Source organism: Lissotriton helveticus, chromosome 12 (genome assembly GCF_964261635.1).
Source record: "Lissotriton helveticus chromosome 12, aLisHel1.1, whole genome shotgun sequence".
Classification (NCBI taxonomy): Eukaryota; Metazoa; Chordata; class Amphibia; order Caudata; family Salamandridae; genus Lissotriton; species Lissotriton helveticus.
In genome coordinates this window covers 335,518,339-335,538,337 of record NC_136073.1, presented here as the reverse complement: position 1 = coordinate 335,538,337, position 19,999 = coordinate 335,518,339, and the positions used below count along the sequence as shown (strand labels likewise).

Genomic DNA, 19,999 nt, shown 5'->3' with positions numbered 1-19,999 from the left:
GAAAGAGGGGGTTGGGTTTTACCCAAGGGAAACAACCATTACTTCGCATCTTTTACTTCGCTATTCCTTTACTTAGCATCTTTTGCTTCGCATAGTCCATTACTACACATGCTTTTAATTAGCATGCCTTTACTTCGCATATGCCGTTACTTCGCATATGCCGTTACTTCGCAGGAGAAGAGTGGATCCATGGTTGAAGGTGAAGAGAGGGACCACGGGCAGAGAAAGGTAAGTGGGGCAGTGTAGTTAGGGTAGTGTTGTAGTGTATGTGTATTGTAGGGTGTAGTGTTTTAGGGTTTACGGTAGTGTTGTAGTGTAGGGGGTAGTGTTTTGGGGTTTAGGGTAGTGTTGTAGTGTATGTGTAGTGTAGGGGATAGTGTTTTAGGGTTTAGGGTAGTGTTGTACTGTATGTGTATGTAGGGGTAGTGTTTTAGGGTTTAGGATAGTGTTGTAGTGTAGGGGTAGTGTTTTAGGGTTTAGGGTAGTGTTGTAGTGTATGTGTAGTGTAGGGTAGTGTTTTAGGGTTTAGTGTAGTGTTGTAGTGTATGTGTAGTGTAGGGGTAGTGTTTTAGGGTAGAGTTGTAGTGTATGTGTAGTGTAGGGGGTAGTGGTTTAGGATAGTGTTGTAGTGTATGTGTAGTGTAGGGGTAGTGTTTTAGGGTTTAGGGTAGTGTTGTAGTGTATGTGTAGTGTAGGGGGTAGTGTATTAAGGTTTAGGGTAGTGTTGTAGTGTACATGTAGTATAGGGTAGTGCTTTAGGGTTTAGTGTAGTGTTGTAGTGTATGTGTAGTATAGGGGATAGTGTTTTAGGGTTTAGGGTAGTGTTGTAGTCTATGTGTAGTGTAGGGGAAGTGTTTTAGGGTTTAGTGTAGTGTTGTAGTGTATGTGTAGTATAGGGGATAGTGTTTTAGGGTTTAGGGTAGTGTTGTAGTGTATGTGTAGTGTAGGGGAAGTGTTTTAGGGTTTAGGGTAGTGATGTAGTGTATGTGTAGTGTAGGGTAGTGTTTTAGGGTTTTGGGAAGTGTAGGGGTGTGAAGGGTAGTGTTGGTGTGTAGGGAAACAAATTAAAAAAAGAATCTTTATGCGTAGTAAAATCCTGCGAAGTAATGTACTGCTAAGTAATGCCAATTTAATGGTTTTAAATGATTTTGCGAAGTAATGGCATGCGTAATAAAATACTGCTAAGTAAAGGCATTTGCGAAGTAAAAACTTCGTAGAAAAGGCATGCTAAGTAATAGCATGCTAAGTAACGTCGTACATTCTTACCCAACCTTAAAATATATTATTGGGCCACCGTCCTGCCATAATTTCGCATACTGATGCAAGATTCACCCCCAACTCCCGCTTTCGGTCTGCCCTCACCTTTTGATGCCTGGGATTGCTTGTGGTGTCAGCTGGAATTTGGATATTATAGAAGGGTCAAATTTAAGACCCTTTTAGGAGCTTACAAGGTTTTCTCTGCCATACGTAGAAATCTAGGAATTGGTAGATTGAATTTCTATACTCCTATTAAGAATAATCCCAATCTACCGGATATTTTTGGACTTTCATACTTTCAAAACTGGGCAGATAGAAGGGTTAAGAAATGAGGGGACATTTGTTCATCTGAAGGGGTTCTGTCCTTTGAGGAACTCCAACTCCTCGTTAGTCTGAACAATAGGGACACCTTTAAATACCTTCCAATCAAGTCCTTTCTCTTACGTAAGACAGGGGGACCCTCTGGGTTAGCTAAATGTGAACTAATAGGGAAACGTTGCGCAACTACCCCCCACACATTGGCGTCATCAATGAATCCCTTAATAGCATAGTGACTGAAGATCTGACTAAAGTTTCAATTAAGTAGCTGCAAAAATTGAATATACCTTACAATGTGTTTTGCCTCGCACTTAAAATTGCCCAAAACGATTTGTTATCTGCCAGTCTTCAGGCACAGTTTTAAAAAATCTTTTTTTTTTAAATATCTCACACCTTTCAGGATAGCGAAATGGGGACCGGTAAAGGTACACACTGTCCGAATGTGCTGAATTTAGATCTGACTCAATCCACATGTTTGCTACCTGTGTAAAGCTGGGGCCTTTACTAAATAAGATACAAGCTTTCCTAGGGTGGGTTTTATTTCAAAACAATACTTTTAACCCCCACTACCATTTTGCTTGGAATTCTGGACTCGTTAGCCAGAAAGAACGTGGGGGCCCTAATATTTATAGCCATGGCAACCTACAGGTTTTGCATAGCGACTTCCTGGTTCGACCCTAAACCCCCACTGTTAACGCACTAATTGGCCCGGTCCTATTCAATTTTTACTCTTGAAAAGGCAATTTACTCCAAAAAGGGTAACCGAACATTGTATCATCGTCTTCTTTGTTATTAATTCTTTGTTTAATGCAAAAAAAAATAATAAGAAATAAAAACTTCAGATGAGCAAGCCAAATATGCAAATGTACTCAGTCGTAAGTAATGCATAATTGTATATTAATGTTGGATATAGATTGCATTAGCTCACAATTCAATTAAATTTAACCTTGAAGTAGCACCACCTGTAGATATTGAAAGATAAACACATACGTGAAAAAAATTGTTTCCTTTTCTGGAAGACCACTACTCTAGAAGGTAACCATCTGAGCTAAGGTGAGGGTATTTCTGATGGGGCGCTCGGTGGCTGTACAAAAACAGCCATATTAGAATTGATTTTCGTGAAAAAGGTGTGACGTCAAAGCCATATGACAAAGGCCTCTGTGCAGGTTATAGAGTTCGGGTGGCGGGGTCAGTAATAGGGGTTGACCGTGGATGTGAAGGCGTGTGTGAAGAGAATTAAAAAACGATGACAGTGAAAATACCTTAAGCATGACTAACATTCTGAAATACTGTTTTGTGTCCTTCTTAAAGACACCTTTAAGATCACTATGGGTAAGCTAGACATGCTAATATGGAATGTTACAGGTTTAAACCAGACTAACAAACGAAAGCCGTTTAAAGAGAAAGTTTGATGGCAGATTTAATCTGTTTACAAGAATGAAGGGTTTTAGAACATGAAATATATTGTTGATTACATCTGCATCTCATTTACCTATGTTTCTGACACAATGGTTTTCTTTACAGGATGGAACGTTGGTGACCCCAGTCGTGGCAGTTATACAAGAAACTTTCAAACCATGTCCCAATCCAGACGAAGTGACTGATGTTTTTGTGGTTCCACTAGACTACTTCATCAAGCCAGCTAAATACCACACAGCCTCTATAAAGTTCAAAACCCTTGCAAGAACTATACATTTCTTCGAATACAAAGACCCAGAGTCAAAAAAAGTATTCACAATTTTTGGACTTACTGCACATTTTGCTCTAATGTTGGCAGTTATACTTTTGGAAAAGAGGCCATCATTTAATGTCCACTTTGATGTTGACGATCTAATTTCAGCCTCTGAGCAATTGATTTTAGAATTAAACAAAAGTAAGCTATGATTAGCTCCTTAAAATTTTAAGTTATTCGCATAATTATCAGTATACCCTTTCAGCCTAACTTATGTTTTTGTCATTACCGTTTTCCAAAAGCATCTAAATATAAATGACAAAATCCTTAAACATAGTAAAACATTAAAAAAATCTTTCCAAGATCTGTACAAAAGCACTGTTTCACAAGTTATATCTATGGATTGCTCACTTTTATTCTATGCCACAAGGTATATTCAATCGCTTTTTAATTTAAGTGAATCTGACTCCCATCTCACATAGTGTTGGAATGATCAAGTTATTGGTCTCTGGTTCCAGTATGAAGAAGAGCATACAAACTACATGCCTCTGGAAAAAATACTTTCAAAATCATGTTTTAATACTGTTATTTGGAATTAAAATAATTGGTAATCATTTTTTAATTAATTTCAGCTGGAGCTGATAGTCTATGCGACAAGGAATAATTTTTTCTACCATTTCCCTTTCTGCTTACTGGTGCTTGTGTTGTAATGTTATTCCTTTACCAGTGATTAATTGTATCCCCAATTATTAACGTAGCACCTTCCTGGTTCCTACATTAAGTACTCCCCTTTCCTATGTTTCATAATGGTCCATTCCCGCAGTTGGAAAGTTTGTCTGTCTTAGAATGTTGGATGCAAGATTCCATGTCAGGACCAAAGGTGAGGATTAGGCTTAACTTTCTAGACTTTATTACACCAGCAGCCATTAACGTTATGTAGATCAACATTAAACCACATTTCCCATAATTCCTTGGAATGGAAACAAAAAACAGTCCATCCAATCAGGGCATTGCAGAACCTCCTACCATTCTCTGGAGACTATGTATCCTCCTTCTTCGCTGCTCCAGCAGCCTCTGATAAGTGGAATACTAGTTTCCTGCAGACGTATAAACTAGATATATAAAATAGCCGTACCACAAAGAAAGGGGAAAAGGGCAGATTTACCACATCAATATCCTAAAGAAAAGGGTGGAAAAAGAAAACACAACACTCTAAGTAACAGACTCCAACCCAATAAACATTTCGGTCCCTAGATGGAAAAATGATCAACAGGTAGGGGAGGTACCCATGGGGTCTGACCTTTCTGAAATACAGCAGCGATCCTTTAAGGATTTAGCAAATAGATATAGAGATGTCTTTTCCTCCCAACCAGGGAAAACTCACCTCGTACAACACAACATCAGGACTGATGGATCAAGACCCATCCGTCTCTGTCCTTATCGAATACACGAAGCAAGGAGGGGAGCTGTGAAACAGGAAGTAGAGGACATGCTACAGAAGGACATCATCGAGCCTTCATGCAGCCCTTGGTGTTTTCCAGTGGTACTAGTTCCCAAACCCAATGGGTCCATACGGTTCTTCATTGACTTCAAACAGTTGAACTAGGTTTCCCACTTCGACAATTATCCAATGCCCAGGATCAACGAGATGATTGCAAAAGAGAAAACAGCCTTCTCCACCCCATCGGCTTATACCAGTTCCGTGTGTTGCCGTTTGGCCTATATGGGAGCCCCACCACCTCTCAACGCCTTATGGATCACGTGTTAAGGGATCACCAGGCCTATGCCTCGGCGTATTTAGATGATATAGTGGTCTTTAGTAAATCCTGGGGACAACATATACAACACCTGGAGGCGGTACTCATTACCCTTAGAGAAGCTGGTCTTATTGCTAATCCTGAAAAGTGCTTACTGTCCACCAACTCCATCCACTTCCTAGGGTACCACATTCAAGAAGGTCATCTCCGACCCCAAGTTGACAAGATGAAAGCAATCAAGGACTTGGCCGCTCCCACAACCCAAGAAAGAGGTCCAATCTTTCCTGGAACTGATAGGATACTATAGACGATTCATACTCTGCTTTTCAGAAATAGCTGCTCCTTTGATTGATCTGCTCACCAGAGACACCCATCCTGTCTGCAGGAGTGGCTCCCTTCCTATCAACCGAGTTATGACCGTCTGAAGGGGATAATATGCGGAGAGCCGTTTTGGCCTGTCCGGATTTTATGAAACAGTTCATATTACAGACGGATATCTCGGACAATGGTCTAGGGGCCATTCTCTCTCAGCCTGATGATACGGGATTGTTGCACTCTGTTGTTTATCTCAGCCGGAAGTTGTTGCCTAGGGAGTCTCGATATCCCATTATCGAGAAAGAATTCTTGGCGATCAAGTGCACCATGGAGGGCTGCCAGTACTATCTGCTGGTGCGCCCGTTTACTTTGTACACAGATCATGCCCCTTAGTGTTGTTGGCTAGGCAGAAGGAGACTAATGCTCGCATTCTACGTTGGATTTTGGCCTTACAACCCTTCTCCTTCCAGTCCTGTCACCTCCCGGGTCGTCTGCAGTGCCCTGCTGACTTCCTGTCCCGTTAGCCGGTCTATTCATGGACCGAACATTCATGCCTGGTTGGGGAATGCAGTGGCAGAGAGACGGAACCACCGACTGGACAGGACCCAGTGGCCACTGTAGAAACACATTCTAGCGTTCCGTCTCGACATGACCCGGAAGTGCACAGAGACAAGGGGGTGGAAGACGACGATAAGACTGGAACGGGTTGAGGTGAGAGGAGTCCGGGAGCAGAGGACCTGAGAGGAGCAAGGAGTTCAGTGGAGGAGGACGAAGAAAAGGAGAGAGGACTGAAGACACCTGGAGAGGACAACACAGAGACCGGGAGCAGCTCTGCGAACCTGAGAGTGGCAGGAGACTAGATTGGAGCGAGAGGAGAGACCAGGTGCATCAACCCGCAGAGAAAGAATCCAAGGAAAGGCGCTACGGACACATCCGATGTGGCTCCAGTCGGGAGCCACAGCCCAAGGCAAGTGGACCAAAGAGAGGGGCTGAAACAGGCGGGACTCGCTTTATGGGTTCTCGGGACATTGATAGAGGAATCATGGATGGGGAAGGAGAGTCCGAGGGGGAATAAGGTCTAAGCACTAGTCAATTGTGGTTCCCTGCATAACCCACTTCTATAAAAGAACAACCTTAAGGATTTAAAAGTGGAAAGCTCGGACATAGAGGGCACACAAATGCATAAATTGTAACTGGTGAAGGTTAATAAGTACAGGAGGGCAGATTTGCTAATAGCCACGTACCCCTTTATGTTTCCTGAGGGCATCCCGTGGTTGAAGGACGGAGAGCCGAGGGAGAAGAGACAAAGATGGATGAGAAGAGAAAAGAGTGAGCCTCACTCCTTATTGGATTTATGTTAGGACATACCCGTGAAGGGAAGGAGGACAGAATAAAAGCTCATTGTATTAAGAGACTAGTGTCAATCGTATCCGATAGAGGCACCTGGCTGCAGATTCCTTAACTTAGAATATCCCCAGGCATCAGACTGGATCCGGAAAATCTTTTTGCAGCAACACCTCTGCGCGCCTGGGGATGGCGCCTCACGACCTTGCCCTGACGTCGTCCACGGACGTGACGTCAGCCAGGTCATAGAAGTCCCTCCCGGCGTGCTGATGTCAGTTTCCTTTTCTTCGTGCAATACGGATCCAGAGAAAGCGGTTCTTCCGGCCTGTTTTCAGGCCCTTTTTTGACGCTTCAATTCTGGAACAGTGTGGGATGCCTTCGGGCTTTAAAACGTGTACCTTCTGTTCCTGGCAAATGTCCACGATGGACCCACACCTTATCTGTATGTGTGTCTCGGCGAACACCACAACTCAACAGATTGCGACGCCTGTCAACACCTAAAGCCGAAGTCCCGCCGGGAGCGCAGGATGAAGCTGCTTTCAGCTTGTCTGTCCCTGTCGGAGTCGTCTCGGCCCCCGGCCTCCTCATCGGCGGCAGGTCCCTCTGACAGAGGGTTCCTTTTGCGGCGTCGGTCACCCTCTGGTTCCCAGGTGCGTCGTTCGCCTCGCTCGGGTAAGTCATGGCGCCTGTCGCCGAGGTCCTCGACCTCACTTCCTTCTGTTGTCGGGGCACTAGTTCCTGGAATACGCCGGACATGCGCCCCCGGGAGCGCCCCTCCCTTATCCACCTTATCTTGGTGCGGAGGCGATTTGGACCCAAATGGAGGCCTATGCCATGGCCCTACAGGCCTCCCTTGGGTCCTCATCTCTCCCTGGGGCGTCCTTGGAGCCTCTGCTATGTGAGGGGTCTCCGGCGGACTCGTTGACGAGTTCCCCCGTCGGCGCCGACTGAGCCCCTTGCCTCTAGGGATGATGGAGACATGGTGTCGTCAGGGCACGGCCCAGCTGGGTCCCCCTGTTTCACCCATGGCACCCCTGCCACGCCGCATAGCCCAGTGGGGCTCCCTGTGGCACCTCAGGTGGTTGCTGGTTCTCGCAGCCTTGCTTCGAGCACGCCTCAGGCGTCTGCCTGTCCGGAGGCGGGGTCGGCCCCTGTCCGGCGCCATAGACTTGCCTCCCTGGCTCCGACTCCATTCCTTACTTTGGGATCGGAGGCTGTTCTGGTTGAGGCTGAGTCGGCGCTGTAGGCTTGCCTCCCCGGCACCGTCCCTTTCTTCTGAAGCGGAGCTTGTCGTGGTTGACATGGAGTCGGCGCCGGACGAGGCCAGCTCGGCACCGGATGGGCCGAGACCGCGCCTGGCGGGGCAGGGTCAATGCCAACCGAAGACGCCATGGTGCCTCCTTGACGCCCGATTATTGACTCATCTCCGGAGGATTCCGGGTGGAGTTTGGCGTTGCCTCCACGCCCGGCAACGCCAGATCTGTCCTTGCCTCTCCCCCCCACTTTGGAATTTGTGGCCCCAGCAGACTCCCTGCCTCCTCAGGAGCCTCATCAGGACCCTCTTTCGTCAGTGGGGCTTCCTACTTTTGGGCATTGGTCACATCCACAGTTCATTGGTCAACCTCCTTGGGGTGGGAGACTTACAGGTAGATGCATCAAGCATGTTTGCGAGCGCAAACGGTGCTAATCGCAAAATTCAGCCGTTTGCGCCCGCAAAAATGGCATTTGAGATGCTTCAAGGGTTCATGCACTCGCAATTTAAGAATTCGCAAATAATTGCGAGTTCTTAAATTGCGATTGCATTTAAGGAATCGCAATTTGCGATTCCTTAAATGCAATGCATGAACCATTCCAAGATTGCGAATTCGCAATCTGGGGTCGCTATTTACCGCGAATTCAAACTACGTGGTAAATAGCAAAAACATAGAAATATGCACTTTAGTGCATTTTTCTATGTTGTATATTACACACACACATGTTCTTGGGACATGTGTGTGCACAACTCCAGTGAACATTACCATTTCAAGGGTGCAATTGCGGCACATTTGCGATTCGATAATTGTTAATCGCAAATAAGGAATGACTCCCCATTCATTCCTATGGGCCTTTAGGCACATAGGATTGAATGGGAAAGACATTCCTTATTTGCGATTCGCCATTAGCGAATCGTAAATAAGGAATCAGTAGGAATCGCAAATAACATTGCGATTCCTACATGCATTCCGTTTTGCGAGTCTTTAATAGCGAATCCTTAAAATTCGCTATTAAGGACTCGCAAAACATAACTTTGATGCATCTGGGGGTTAGTTTACAGCCCTCACCCACAGATTAGTTGCTATCCCCTCCTCGGAGGGCTACCGAGGCCGTTGCAATGTTCCTTAGGGTTGTCTCCTTGGCCGCTCGTGTTCTGAGCATGTAACCCCCTTCTGTCCCCCTGCCAGTTGACCCTCTGTTAGATGTCTTCCACCACGGTTTGTGTATGTAGAGCCGCTTCTAGCCTTCAAAGCCTCACTTTATGATGCCCTTTTGGGCACCTGGGCTCGGCCAGCTTCCAGTGATCCGATGGCTCGTTCTATCTTGCACCGCCACCGTCCTGCTCCACATGATCCAGTTTGCTTATTTGTTAACCCAGACGTTCAGGGGGTTGTACTGCAAACTGCTTTCCCTTCCTTGCCTCAACTGCTGCTTCCTCCCTCCCCAGAGACCAGATGGCTGGAGTCGTGGGGCCTTATCAATTTCACCTCCACTAGCGCAGCTCTTCGATCACTAAATACTGTGTGTGTCTTGGCTGGGGCTACTTCTGCCCCGTAGCATTCTGCCGAGTCTCTTTTATGGGCCACTTCTGAGGGCGCTCGTTTTGACCTCCTTCATCTTCTCCATGATGGCCGTGATTTGGCGGAATTTACAATCCACTCGGCCTTGGATACTGCAGATTCCTTAGGCCGTGCTATAGCTGGTTCGGTTCCCCTACGGCGCCTTGCTTAGTTGCGGGATGGCGTATTTCCGGAGAATATCAGGGAACGCCTTGTTGACCTACCCTTTGATGAGGTCCTTTTGTTTGATGCCCATGCCGAATCGGTTTTTCAGCTCCTCCTTGCGTGCTTTCGGCCTCCCTATAGGTCTGTATTTCGCAGGTCTCCATTTGATATGTTCTGGGGTGGTTATCCTTTTATTCAGCGTCCACCAGTTGCACTATGCGTTTTTTAGGCTGGTGGTAAGCCTACTGTGGCAGTGTTCCACAGGTTGTTTGTGCTCAGTCCTCTGACTATAGTTTGTCCTAAGAGGTGTTCCCCCTGTGGTTCTTGGGGATGTGCCATACTCTAAGTGGGGTACCTGTATGCCATTGTATAGCTCTGCTATGTGTCAGGTCGGCATAGAGGCCCCTTTGGGCTCTCTACGTTCAATGGCGCCATTATCTTACTATTGCACGGTGTTCAGTGTTGTGCCCTTTGGCACTATCTCATATACGCCACAGGTCGCCTTGCTTGAGCCTTGCATATATGCCTCGTTCTCCTCCTTTGGAGGTTTTCACTGTATTTTAACACGCTTCAAAATGCGGCAACTTCCTGCCACGGGTGCACTAGGTGGGTTCCTCCTATGGCACCCGTGGTTGCGTGGTCGTGGATATATTACCTACTGGCGGTCGCCAGTAGGTATATATAGTTAGGATTTTTTCTCTATGGGATTTTTGAAAATTCTATGTCTAATAACTTTGGCGTTTGTGGATGGAATTGGCTGAAATTTTCAGGAAAATTGAACATTTTGTTTCTGAGCAGCCACTGAAAATTTGGGGGGGTTTCGTCAAGGGGGGGCCGAGAAAAAAGGGGGGTCCCAAAACGCATTTTTCCCATGTTAATTTCCATAGGGCGGTTGGCCTCACTTTTAGCCCGAACGGCTGAATGGATTTGCACGAAACTTGGCAAAATTGTAGGGACTGTTAGCCTTATGTGCCTTTGCTAGGTCTCAAGATATGTGCTCCAGTGGATTTTGAGAAATTAACGTTCAAAAAAAGATATATATCTGTAAGCGCGCTCCGGGTAGCGCTCCGGTTCGCGTACTTGACGCGTAACGGAACTTCGCGAAGCGAAGCTGATTGGCTCTCCGGTGTCTGTCAACATTCTAAACAGTCCGGAGCGGCCGCCATCTTGTCTCTCGGTAGGATCGAGAGACAAGAGGAGGCCAAAACAAAGGAGGAAATGACCATAAGGGGGCATAGTAGATCCTCCCTGACCCCCTAGGCTTGATGTGGAGGCTTTAAAAGGGCCCCACGGGGCAAATTTTTTTTTATTTTTTTTCTTTGTTTTTGCGTGGGGAGCGCCCGGTACGCGCACCGGGAAGCGGTCCGAGGAGCGTACTATGAGGAAAAAAGAAAGACAGGGTATAAAAATTTGGGCAATTTTGTTATAAATGGAAGGTAGTTCTGAAAAGAACTGTTTTTTTATTCTTTTTATTTTTTTTATTTTTTCTATTAATTTTCTGAATTTTTTTTTGATTTTTTTTGATTTTTGAAAACTATTTAGTGTTTTTTTTAGTGTTTTTTTAGAGGAAATAACAAAAAAGTAGGGTTTGAACATGTCTCAACAGGAGCAAAAAAAAATAAAAAGGATTCATTGTTTTCTCATCTTGTTGCATTTATGATTTTCTCCAGCTCGGTTAATCAAAGTAATACTCTTCTCTCTATAACAAATAGTTCCTCCACAATATATACAAACTATTTTGTAGTGTTCAAAAGGAGCTTGAATATTGTCTGGTCCGGCGAATGAGCTTTGTCCACTGAAGGGTGCTGGGGATGACATTTGGGGGATTGGCAGCAAGATCCCTTACTTGTGCTTGGGAAAGATTATTAGGGTGCCATCGCTCCATGTGGCAAATCATTGTATGATTGCCAAAGCTGTATTTCTTGTTGGGGTTGCCACGAGAAAGTATATTTTTACATATCAAACAAGACACCTGGGGTGCATTGACCTTATTTTGTCCAGGTGGAATTTTAAAAAATTGCCATATGTAGTGCTCTTTAATATGGCTCTGCCTTGGTGTTTCTGGCAGGAACTGCCTTACTTGCTCTTCCTCCTCCTCCTCCTCTTCGTCCTCATTATCTTCCTCTCTACCAAAGTCCAGTGTTGGAGGTGGTCCTTTTGGTGGTGGTGGTGGTTGCTGAGAAGCACCAGCTGCAGCTATTACGGAAGCCATTGTGAAAAATAGGTCTTGCTCTCTGGAAGTAGAAAGTAAGAATGAGGTAAAAACAAGGAGGGGTTTTCATCATTTGGGAAAAAAAAATAGTTCTAAACCAATGAAAAGTGTTATTTTTAGGTCACATGACCTAGCCTAACAACATTAGGAAACCAAAAGTGAAATGAACCAATGAAAAGTGTTATTAACAAGTCACATGACAAATCACATGACCTGTTATGCTTACGTTACGCGCTCCGCGCCGCGCCCCGGATCGCTTCCGGGAAGCTGCGCTTCGCTTCGCGGACCGGAGCGCTTCCGGGTGCGCTGACGCGGCGCGTCATATGACGCATTACGCGACAACGCGATACTTCGCGATTACGCGATGCGTCACGATGTTGTTTTCTAACGTGGCAGTTGCGCAAACGGAACGTTTACCGGTTCGCGGACCAGGTCGCGGCAAGAAATTGAGCTAACGGGAAGCTACCCGGTTCGCGGACCGGAAGCGAAACAAAAAAATATATAAAAAAAAATACATTAAAAAAATTGTATTAAAAACATAAATATATTTTTCGATTTAAAGAAGAATACATTTTAAAGCTTTTGATATTTGCTATTAAAAAACCATTGAAATTCACTGAAAAAACCATAGGTTATACACCATATATAGTTAGGAATTAGCATTTACAAACCATGAAAATTCACTGAAAAAACCATATTTTACTCACACAAAACCATTGAAATTCCATATATAGTTAGTTGCACTAACTATATATCGCGCACCCGCAATCCACTGCTGATGATGTCACATATTACATCATTCATGACATGGTCAGTGACATCACTGATGACATCTCAAATGACATCACTGATGACATCACTGATGACATCTCAAATGACCACTGATGACATCACTGGTTTGACATTACTGATCACATCACTGATGACATCATTCATGTGATAATACGATGAACTTCTTCAGACTCTAATATAACCTTAGATACACTCAGTGTAAACAGACACTCACAGACTGTCACTCATCCATGAAGTTACACACACACCTAGTCAGTCATGCAAAGAATCAATCACACCTCCATTTTCTCAACTATACAGTTATACACACCTTACTTATTCAAACACATACTAACACATATTTACTCTCTTATACAATCCCGGATACAAGTTCACAATGATCCATACAGCCACTCACACATTCACTGGCTCTTATGCACAGTTATTTATATATGTCAACTCTCACATGTACTGTGTTTTACATATGTACTTACTTTGACATGTAGCACTGAGATATCCATTCACTCACCAATACACTCATGCACACAGTCAACCCCCCATACAGCTGTTTCCACATGCACTTTTGAACCCATACATCTAGTGAATCAACTGCTCACACATCTATGCACAGAGTCATACACCTACCAGACACCCACACACACACTCAGTCTCCCATACAAATACATGGGCAACCAATCAATAACCCATATAGTTACTCATATAGCTACTGATCAACACATGCATCAGTTTACAGAACAAAAGATATAATGATGCAGAAATTAAGACAGTTTAGTCACTAACCCATGCACTCAGTGAGACACATTTAATCACTCATTCATACAGTCAGTCATGCACCTACTAAATCCTTCATCCAGACACTTATAAATCCACTCATTCTTCAATATGTAAGACATATTTTAACTTTACAGAAACATACAGTCATTGGATGTTGTCATCAGTGATGTCATCAGTGATGTCATTTGAGATGTCATCAGTGATGTCATCAGTGATGTCACTGACCATGTCATGAATGATGTAATATGTGACATCATCAGCAGTGGATTGCGGGTGCGCGATATATAGTTAGTGCAACTAACTATATATGGAATTTCAATGGTTTTGTGTGAGTAAAATAAGGTTTTGTAAATGCTAATTCCTAACTATATATGGTCTATAACCTATGTTTTTTTCAGTGAATATATATATATATATATATATATATATATATAAAATGTCTATGGCAAAATGAAACCCCTCATTTTGTTCCTTTTCAAATTAAATGTATTAAGTGTTACCACTTTATTCCAATCAAGATGACTTCAGGTTTGCCATACTTTTGTCATAAGTAAGACTGTTAGCGTTCTAGTTGTTCTTTAGAACACTCTGGGACATTCTGTCATTGGGCTATAGTTGGGCTACATCTGGCTCATATTTGGGCTACATTTGGGCTCTTTTGTCTCTGGTGGCCATCTTGAGAGACTGCATATCAGAAATTTTTTTATGAAATATAAGAGGATTTGAGAAGTCACTCAAAATGTGCCCTAATTTTTCTTTCTTCAGCACTAATCATAATTTCTATGGCAAAATGAACCCCCTCATTTTGTTCCTTTGCAAATAAAATGTTTTAAGTGTTAACACTTTATTCCAATCAAGATGACTTCAGGTGTGCCATACTTTTGTCATAAGTAAGACTGTTAGCGCTCTAGTTGTTCTTTAGAACACTCTGGGACATTCTGTCATTGGGCTATAGTTGGGCTACATCTAGCTGATATTTGGGCTACATTTGTTTTTTTTTGTCTCTGGTGGCCATCTTTGGGCTACATTGGGCTACATTTGGGCTCTAACATATATATAGCCCAATGTAGCCCAATATATATTTTTCAAAGTTAATTTTCATAAAAACCACTGGAGCATATATCTTGAGACATAGCAAAGGCACATCGGGGTACCAGTCCCTAAATTTTGCCAAGTTTGGTGGAAATCCATTCAGCCGTTCGGGCTAAAAGTGAGTCCAACCGCCCTATGGAAATGAACATGGGGAAAACACGTTTTGGGACCCCCCTTTGATCTCGGGCCCCCGCTTGACGGATCCCCCCGAATCTTACAGGGAAGGAGCGGAGCGCAGCGAGGCAAAGTTAAGGAAAATTACAGGCAGATCCCTCATTCGGCGCCAAAGTTATTCCCAATAGAATGTTGCGGATTTCCTATGGAAAACGATCCTAACTATAACTACCTACTGGCGACCGCCAGTAGGTAATATATATATACATATATATATATATATATATATATATATATATATACACTGAAAAAAACATAGGTTTTACACACGTTGTAGTTAGGAATTAGCATTTAAAAAATCTTTGAAATTCACTAAAAAAAACATAGGTTTCTGGGACATTATAGTTAGTTGGACATTTGACTCATATAAAACCAGAGAAATTTACCAGTTATAGTTAGTTGAGCTAACTATAACTCGCGCGCCCGCAATGCACTGGTGATAACGTCACATATTACATCACTCATGACATGGTCAGTGACATCACTGATGACAACTCAAATGACATCACTGATGACATCACTCATGACATCATCCCGTGAATGTGTGTTTCTGCAAAGGTTAAATATGTTTTATATATATATATATATATATATATATATATATATATATATCCTTCACCAAGTAGAAATAAATGTCTGCACTCGTCCAATTGCTTATGTATGGGTTTTATTCAAGAGACTCAAGGAGCCCCATCCACCTACGCGTTTCGACCGCAGGTCTTGATCACAGTGTTTGCCACTGGTCCATTTTCTCTTTTCATCTTTTATACTATCACTACCCATCAGCTCATAATGAAGCATCTTGGGAGATGTAGTTATTCAAAACATTATGACATCAAAAGAAACGTTTTTGTGTATATACATTGCAGTTAAATTCATGTTTTCATTTAGGACATTTAATTAGTCATTTTCAATATCTTATTCTTTCTCAAAGATGTTAAACGGAGATAGGACAACCATACAAGGGGTTTATATGAAAGTCGGTTCTACGTATGGAAAAATTCCATCTAACCTAAATATTGGTTATGCCGACATTTGGTGCATTATTTATCAAATAGTTGAATATATAATGTCACTATTAAGATGATTCATTTACAGGCTTAGTGCCATAATTTACTCCTCATCGATAGTCCCATACTCCATTACATATTGGGCTGGGCTCAGTGCCCTTCAAGAGAAATAGAAAGAAAATAGATATATTTTTAAAGTCCACAAAATATGGAATCAAGATCTCTCACATCTGATTTAGTCCCCAATAGTCAATACAAAGTTATTAGAGATGAACATACATCTCATCATCCATGTTCAATCCTCTCGGTGCCTTGGTTTGAAACCGTATGATTAGACGTGACTCTAATCTCCTCAATTGCATTTTTCGATTTCCCCCTCTTTTATTTGGCAGTATTGTGGCTATACCACTATAGCGTATGTCTTTCCATGTTTTGCCCGTGTGCATTGACATATGCTTAGCAATGGCGTATGATATATCCCCATTTTGGATCGCGCGAATATGCTCCAGAATTCTTTTATGTAATGGACAGGTCGTCATTCCAATATAGTTCTTACCACATGCACATGTGAGAATGTAAACTACATATGGGGTCTTGCAAGTTATTGTATCTTCTATATTGAAAGTTTTTCCATGTGGATCCTTTAAAGATTTAAGGGATACACCTACTGTACATGCCTTACACTGTAAACATTTGGTGAAGCCTTTTTGTTGAGAGGTCAACCAGTCATTCTTTTTTTTGATCTTAAAGTGGCTGTTCACTAGTTTATCTTGCAATGAAGGAGGTTTTCTAAAGGTTACCAAGGGATGTTCGTTCACTTGGTCACCGATGTCTGGATCTTTTCTAATGATGTTCCAGTATTTATTAAGGATCCTTCTTACGTTCTGACTTTCCTTGCTGTACGTCATGATCATTCTGATCGGTTCGGGTTTAGATGGTAATTTCACTAGTTTTTTGTCAATCAGAGTTTGTGTTCTGCTGAGTTTTCTTGCTTTTAGTTCTCCTTTTTTGACATCTGTATAATTATATCCTCGTCTGAGGAATCTTTTAGTAGTCTCCCTGTATTTTTGATTCATTTCCTCTGGATCCGAGCAATTTCTTTTCATGCGTATGAATTCACCGTAAGGTATACTCTTTTTTAAGAATGTAGGGTGAAAGCTTTCTCCATGTAAAATACTGTTGGTTGCAGTACTTTTTCTATGAACAGTAGTTTCCAATTGTCCATTTTCTATGTATACCTTTGTGTCTAAGAATACAACCTCTTTTTCATTGATCACTGATGTAAATTTCAGTCCCAGATCGTTGGTGTTCAATTTAGTTAGATATTCGGAGAATTCAAATTCTGTGCCGTTCCATATCAGGAATAGGTCGTCGATAAAACGGAGCCAAATTACTATTTTTGACGTGTAGTGGTCATTTTCTTCATTCCAGGCTATTGTTCTCTCCCAGTAACCCATTGCTAGGTTAGCGTAGCTAGGTGAAAATGCCACGCCCATTGCGGTTCCGCATCTTTGGATGTAGTATGTTTTATTAAAGAGAAAGACATTATTGTTAAGGCATAATTCCGTCATTTCTTTAATCATTTGCCAATGTTCGAACTCTTCCAAAGGTTTCTGTTTGAGGAAAAAATCCATAGCAGTGAGTCCCATTTTATGAGTTATAGACGTATATAAGGAGACTACGTCGATGGTGGCTAATTTGTATCCATTGACCCAGGCAATGTTCATCAGATTCCGTAGGAAGTCTCCTGTATCTTTAAGATACGATGTTAAAGTGGGGACAATTGGTGCCAGAAAAGAATCCACATAAATGGAGAGATTTTCATACAGTGAACCACAGCTCGCTATTATGGGTCTGCCCGGTGGTCTCCTTAATGTTTTATGCACTTTCGGCAGAAAGTACATAGTGGGCATAACAGGATCTTCATTTGTCAGAAATTGTACTTCCTGGTTGGTCAGTAGTCCCTTATTTTCCCATTCGCTCAACTTGAGATTTAATTCAGCTATTAAATCATTGATCGGATTCTTTTTCAATCTCTCATAGTTCTTAATTTCAGTTAGTTGACGCATAGCTTCTTGTATAAAGTCAGATTTATCCATTAGGACTATATTCCCGCCCTTGTCGGCCGGTTTGATTTCAAGTGATTCATTCTCCATTAAAGATCGTAATGCATTTCTTTCCAGTATTGACATGTTTTCCTTTTTTCCTGTGTGTTTGATTTTTTTCATTTTTTCAAGGTCAGCATTTACTAGATCAAAGAAAGTGTCAATTTTGTTTCCTGGATGTAACGTAGGACAAAATCTCGTTTGTTTTTTGAATTTCGTTTTAAGGTGTTGATTTGTGACCTGTCCCATGTTGGATAAGATTTGACTATCTGTCATTGTCAGATCATCCATTTCATTTGCTAATTCAAAGGCTGTTCGCATCGCAGGAATTTCAGCAATTGTGATGCGTGTTTCGTTGTCAACATTGTCATTAATTATTGGATGGCTAGTTTTTTGGTTTTGTTTTTTGAAAAATTTAGCCAGTTTGAGTTTTCGTGTGTACTTGTACAAATCGATTTTTATTTCTATCGGATCATAGTGCTTTTCCGGGCAAAATGTCAAACCTTTATTAAGTAGATTTTCTTCAGCTCTTGTTAACACATGCTTGGATAGATTTATTATCAAGTATGGGTCTGGTTCTTCATTAGCCATTATCAATTCGTGGTTCTGTTCCGTAAGGTGTATCCCTTTGTTTTTTCCGGAGCCTCTTCTGGTTTTCCTGCGTTTTTTCTCTGGCTTTGTTGGCCCCTTCCTTTTTGCTTTATAGCTAGTTGTTTCTGGCTTCTTCCTCTCCCTCTCCCTCGTCCTCTTCCTCGTCCTCTTGTTTGTTGTTGCTCTAGATAGACCATTTTCACCTCTTCTAAAAAAGGGGTCCTTATTCCAGTTATCTCCTGATCTTCATTTTCGCTCCAGTCTGTATCAGATTCGCTCAAGGTGATATTCGCAATTTCAGTTTGAGGTTGTGATTTCAATTGAAGTTTTATTTGCTCAAATTTTTTTGCGAATGTTAAAATTCTGCCACATGAGTAGTCTTGTTCATCTCTCCTGTATTTGCGTTCTTTTCGCTCTTCTACCTCAGTCTCATGCTTATCTAATATAATTTCCATATCTTTTCTTAGCTTCTTGGTTTCTTCATCTTTGCCATGAGATAAGATTAGAGATTCTAATTCTGATATTTTTTCATGCAATTCTTCTACATCAATTTCTGCATATTTTACTATTATTCTCAACATGTTAGCAGAACATTGCATGTTGTTATTGCCCCAATCAATGAGCATCTCTGGACGTGTGTCTGGGTGATTAGGGAGAGTATATATTCTCAGGCCTCTTGGGACCATTTTACATTCCAAATATTTATTCAATGTTAGAATTTCCCAACTTTTAGATATTTCTTTCTTTAACAGTCTTTCAAGTTTCACAAATAGTTGTTTCAATGTCATGGAGCTCAAGTTTGTCTCCTCTGGTTCTTTCCTAGTATTATCCGTGGTATTTTCTGTTTTTTTTCCTTTTTGAAATACAGCTTGTGCACGTAGTGCACGTTTATTTGCTCTTTCTTCCATTATATCTGTGGACTCTATTTATGACTTGCAATGTAAACGTTTCTTTGTATCAGAAAATACAATCAGCTGTGTGGCAGGGGAAGTGTTGGTTTTGATTGCTCTTGACCCTTTTAGCAATGGACAAATACAAAAACAGATGCTTCCGTTTTCTGTTAAATCGCTGAGTTTGATGTGTGTTATTTTACCGCGACTCCGCCGGGCATTTCCTATGTAGTTACCAAGGACGCAAAGCGCTCTCACCTCATTCTTTTTTTGTGAAGCGCAGCGTCCCAAAGATCCTTCTTTTTTTCCTTCACTCGTGTGGCGGAATGCCTCTTGCAGGTCCCTCGGGAGAATTAAAGTTTATTTTAATCCCAGTTCTTCAGCGGACGTCTAGATTGCCTCAGTCCGAAAGCCGACCTGCTTTCAGTTCCGTGGCAGAGTTCAACGCCGTACGTTGTCAATCACGTTTGTTCGAGCTGGGAACCTCCGAGGGTAGTCGGGTGCCGCCTTCTTTTTCCTATTAATTTACCACCAATTCGTTCGTCAGAAGGCGCACACTTTCCCAAACGGTCGGTGCCAGACAGCAGGGATGAACGTATCCCCACAAAATAATCCTTCACCAAGTAGAAATAAATGTCTGCACTCGTCCAATTGCTTATGTATGGGTTTTGACGAACGAATTGGTGGTAAATATATATATATATATATATATATATAT

At 42.3% G+C, this 19,999-nt stretch overlaps 1 protein-coding gene across 2 annotated transcripts in view; it reads left to right on the top strand.

Annotated features, from left to right (window-relative positions):
- NUDT7 (nudix hydrolase 7) overlaps positions 1-3,622 on the top strand; it is a 99,554-nt gene extending 95,932 nt beyond the window's left edge. For both annotated transcript variants that reach the window (XM_078671416.1, XM_078671417.1), the window contains exon 4: positions 3,100-3,622. In XM_078671416.1, the coding sequence (XP_078527542.1) occupies positions 3,100-3,459 (360 nt within the window). In that variant the 3' untranslated portion in view covers positions 3,460-3,622. The remainder of the gene's footprint in view (positions 1-3,099) is intronic.
- Positions 3,623-19,999: the final 16,377 nt, after the last annotated feature.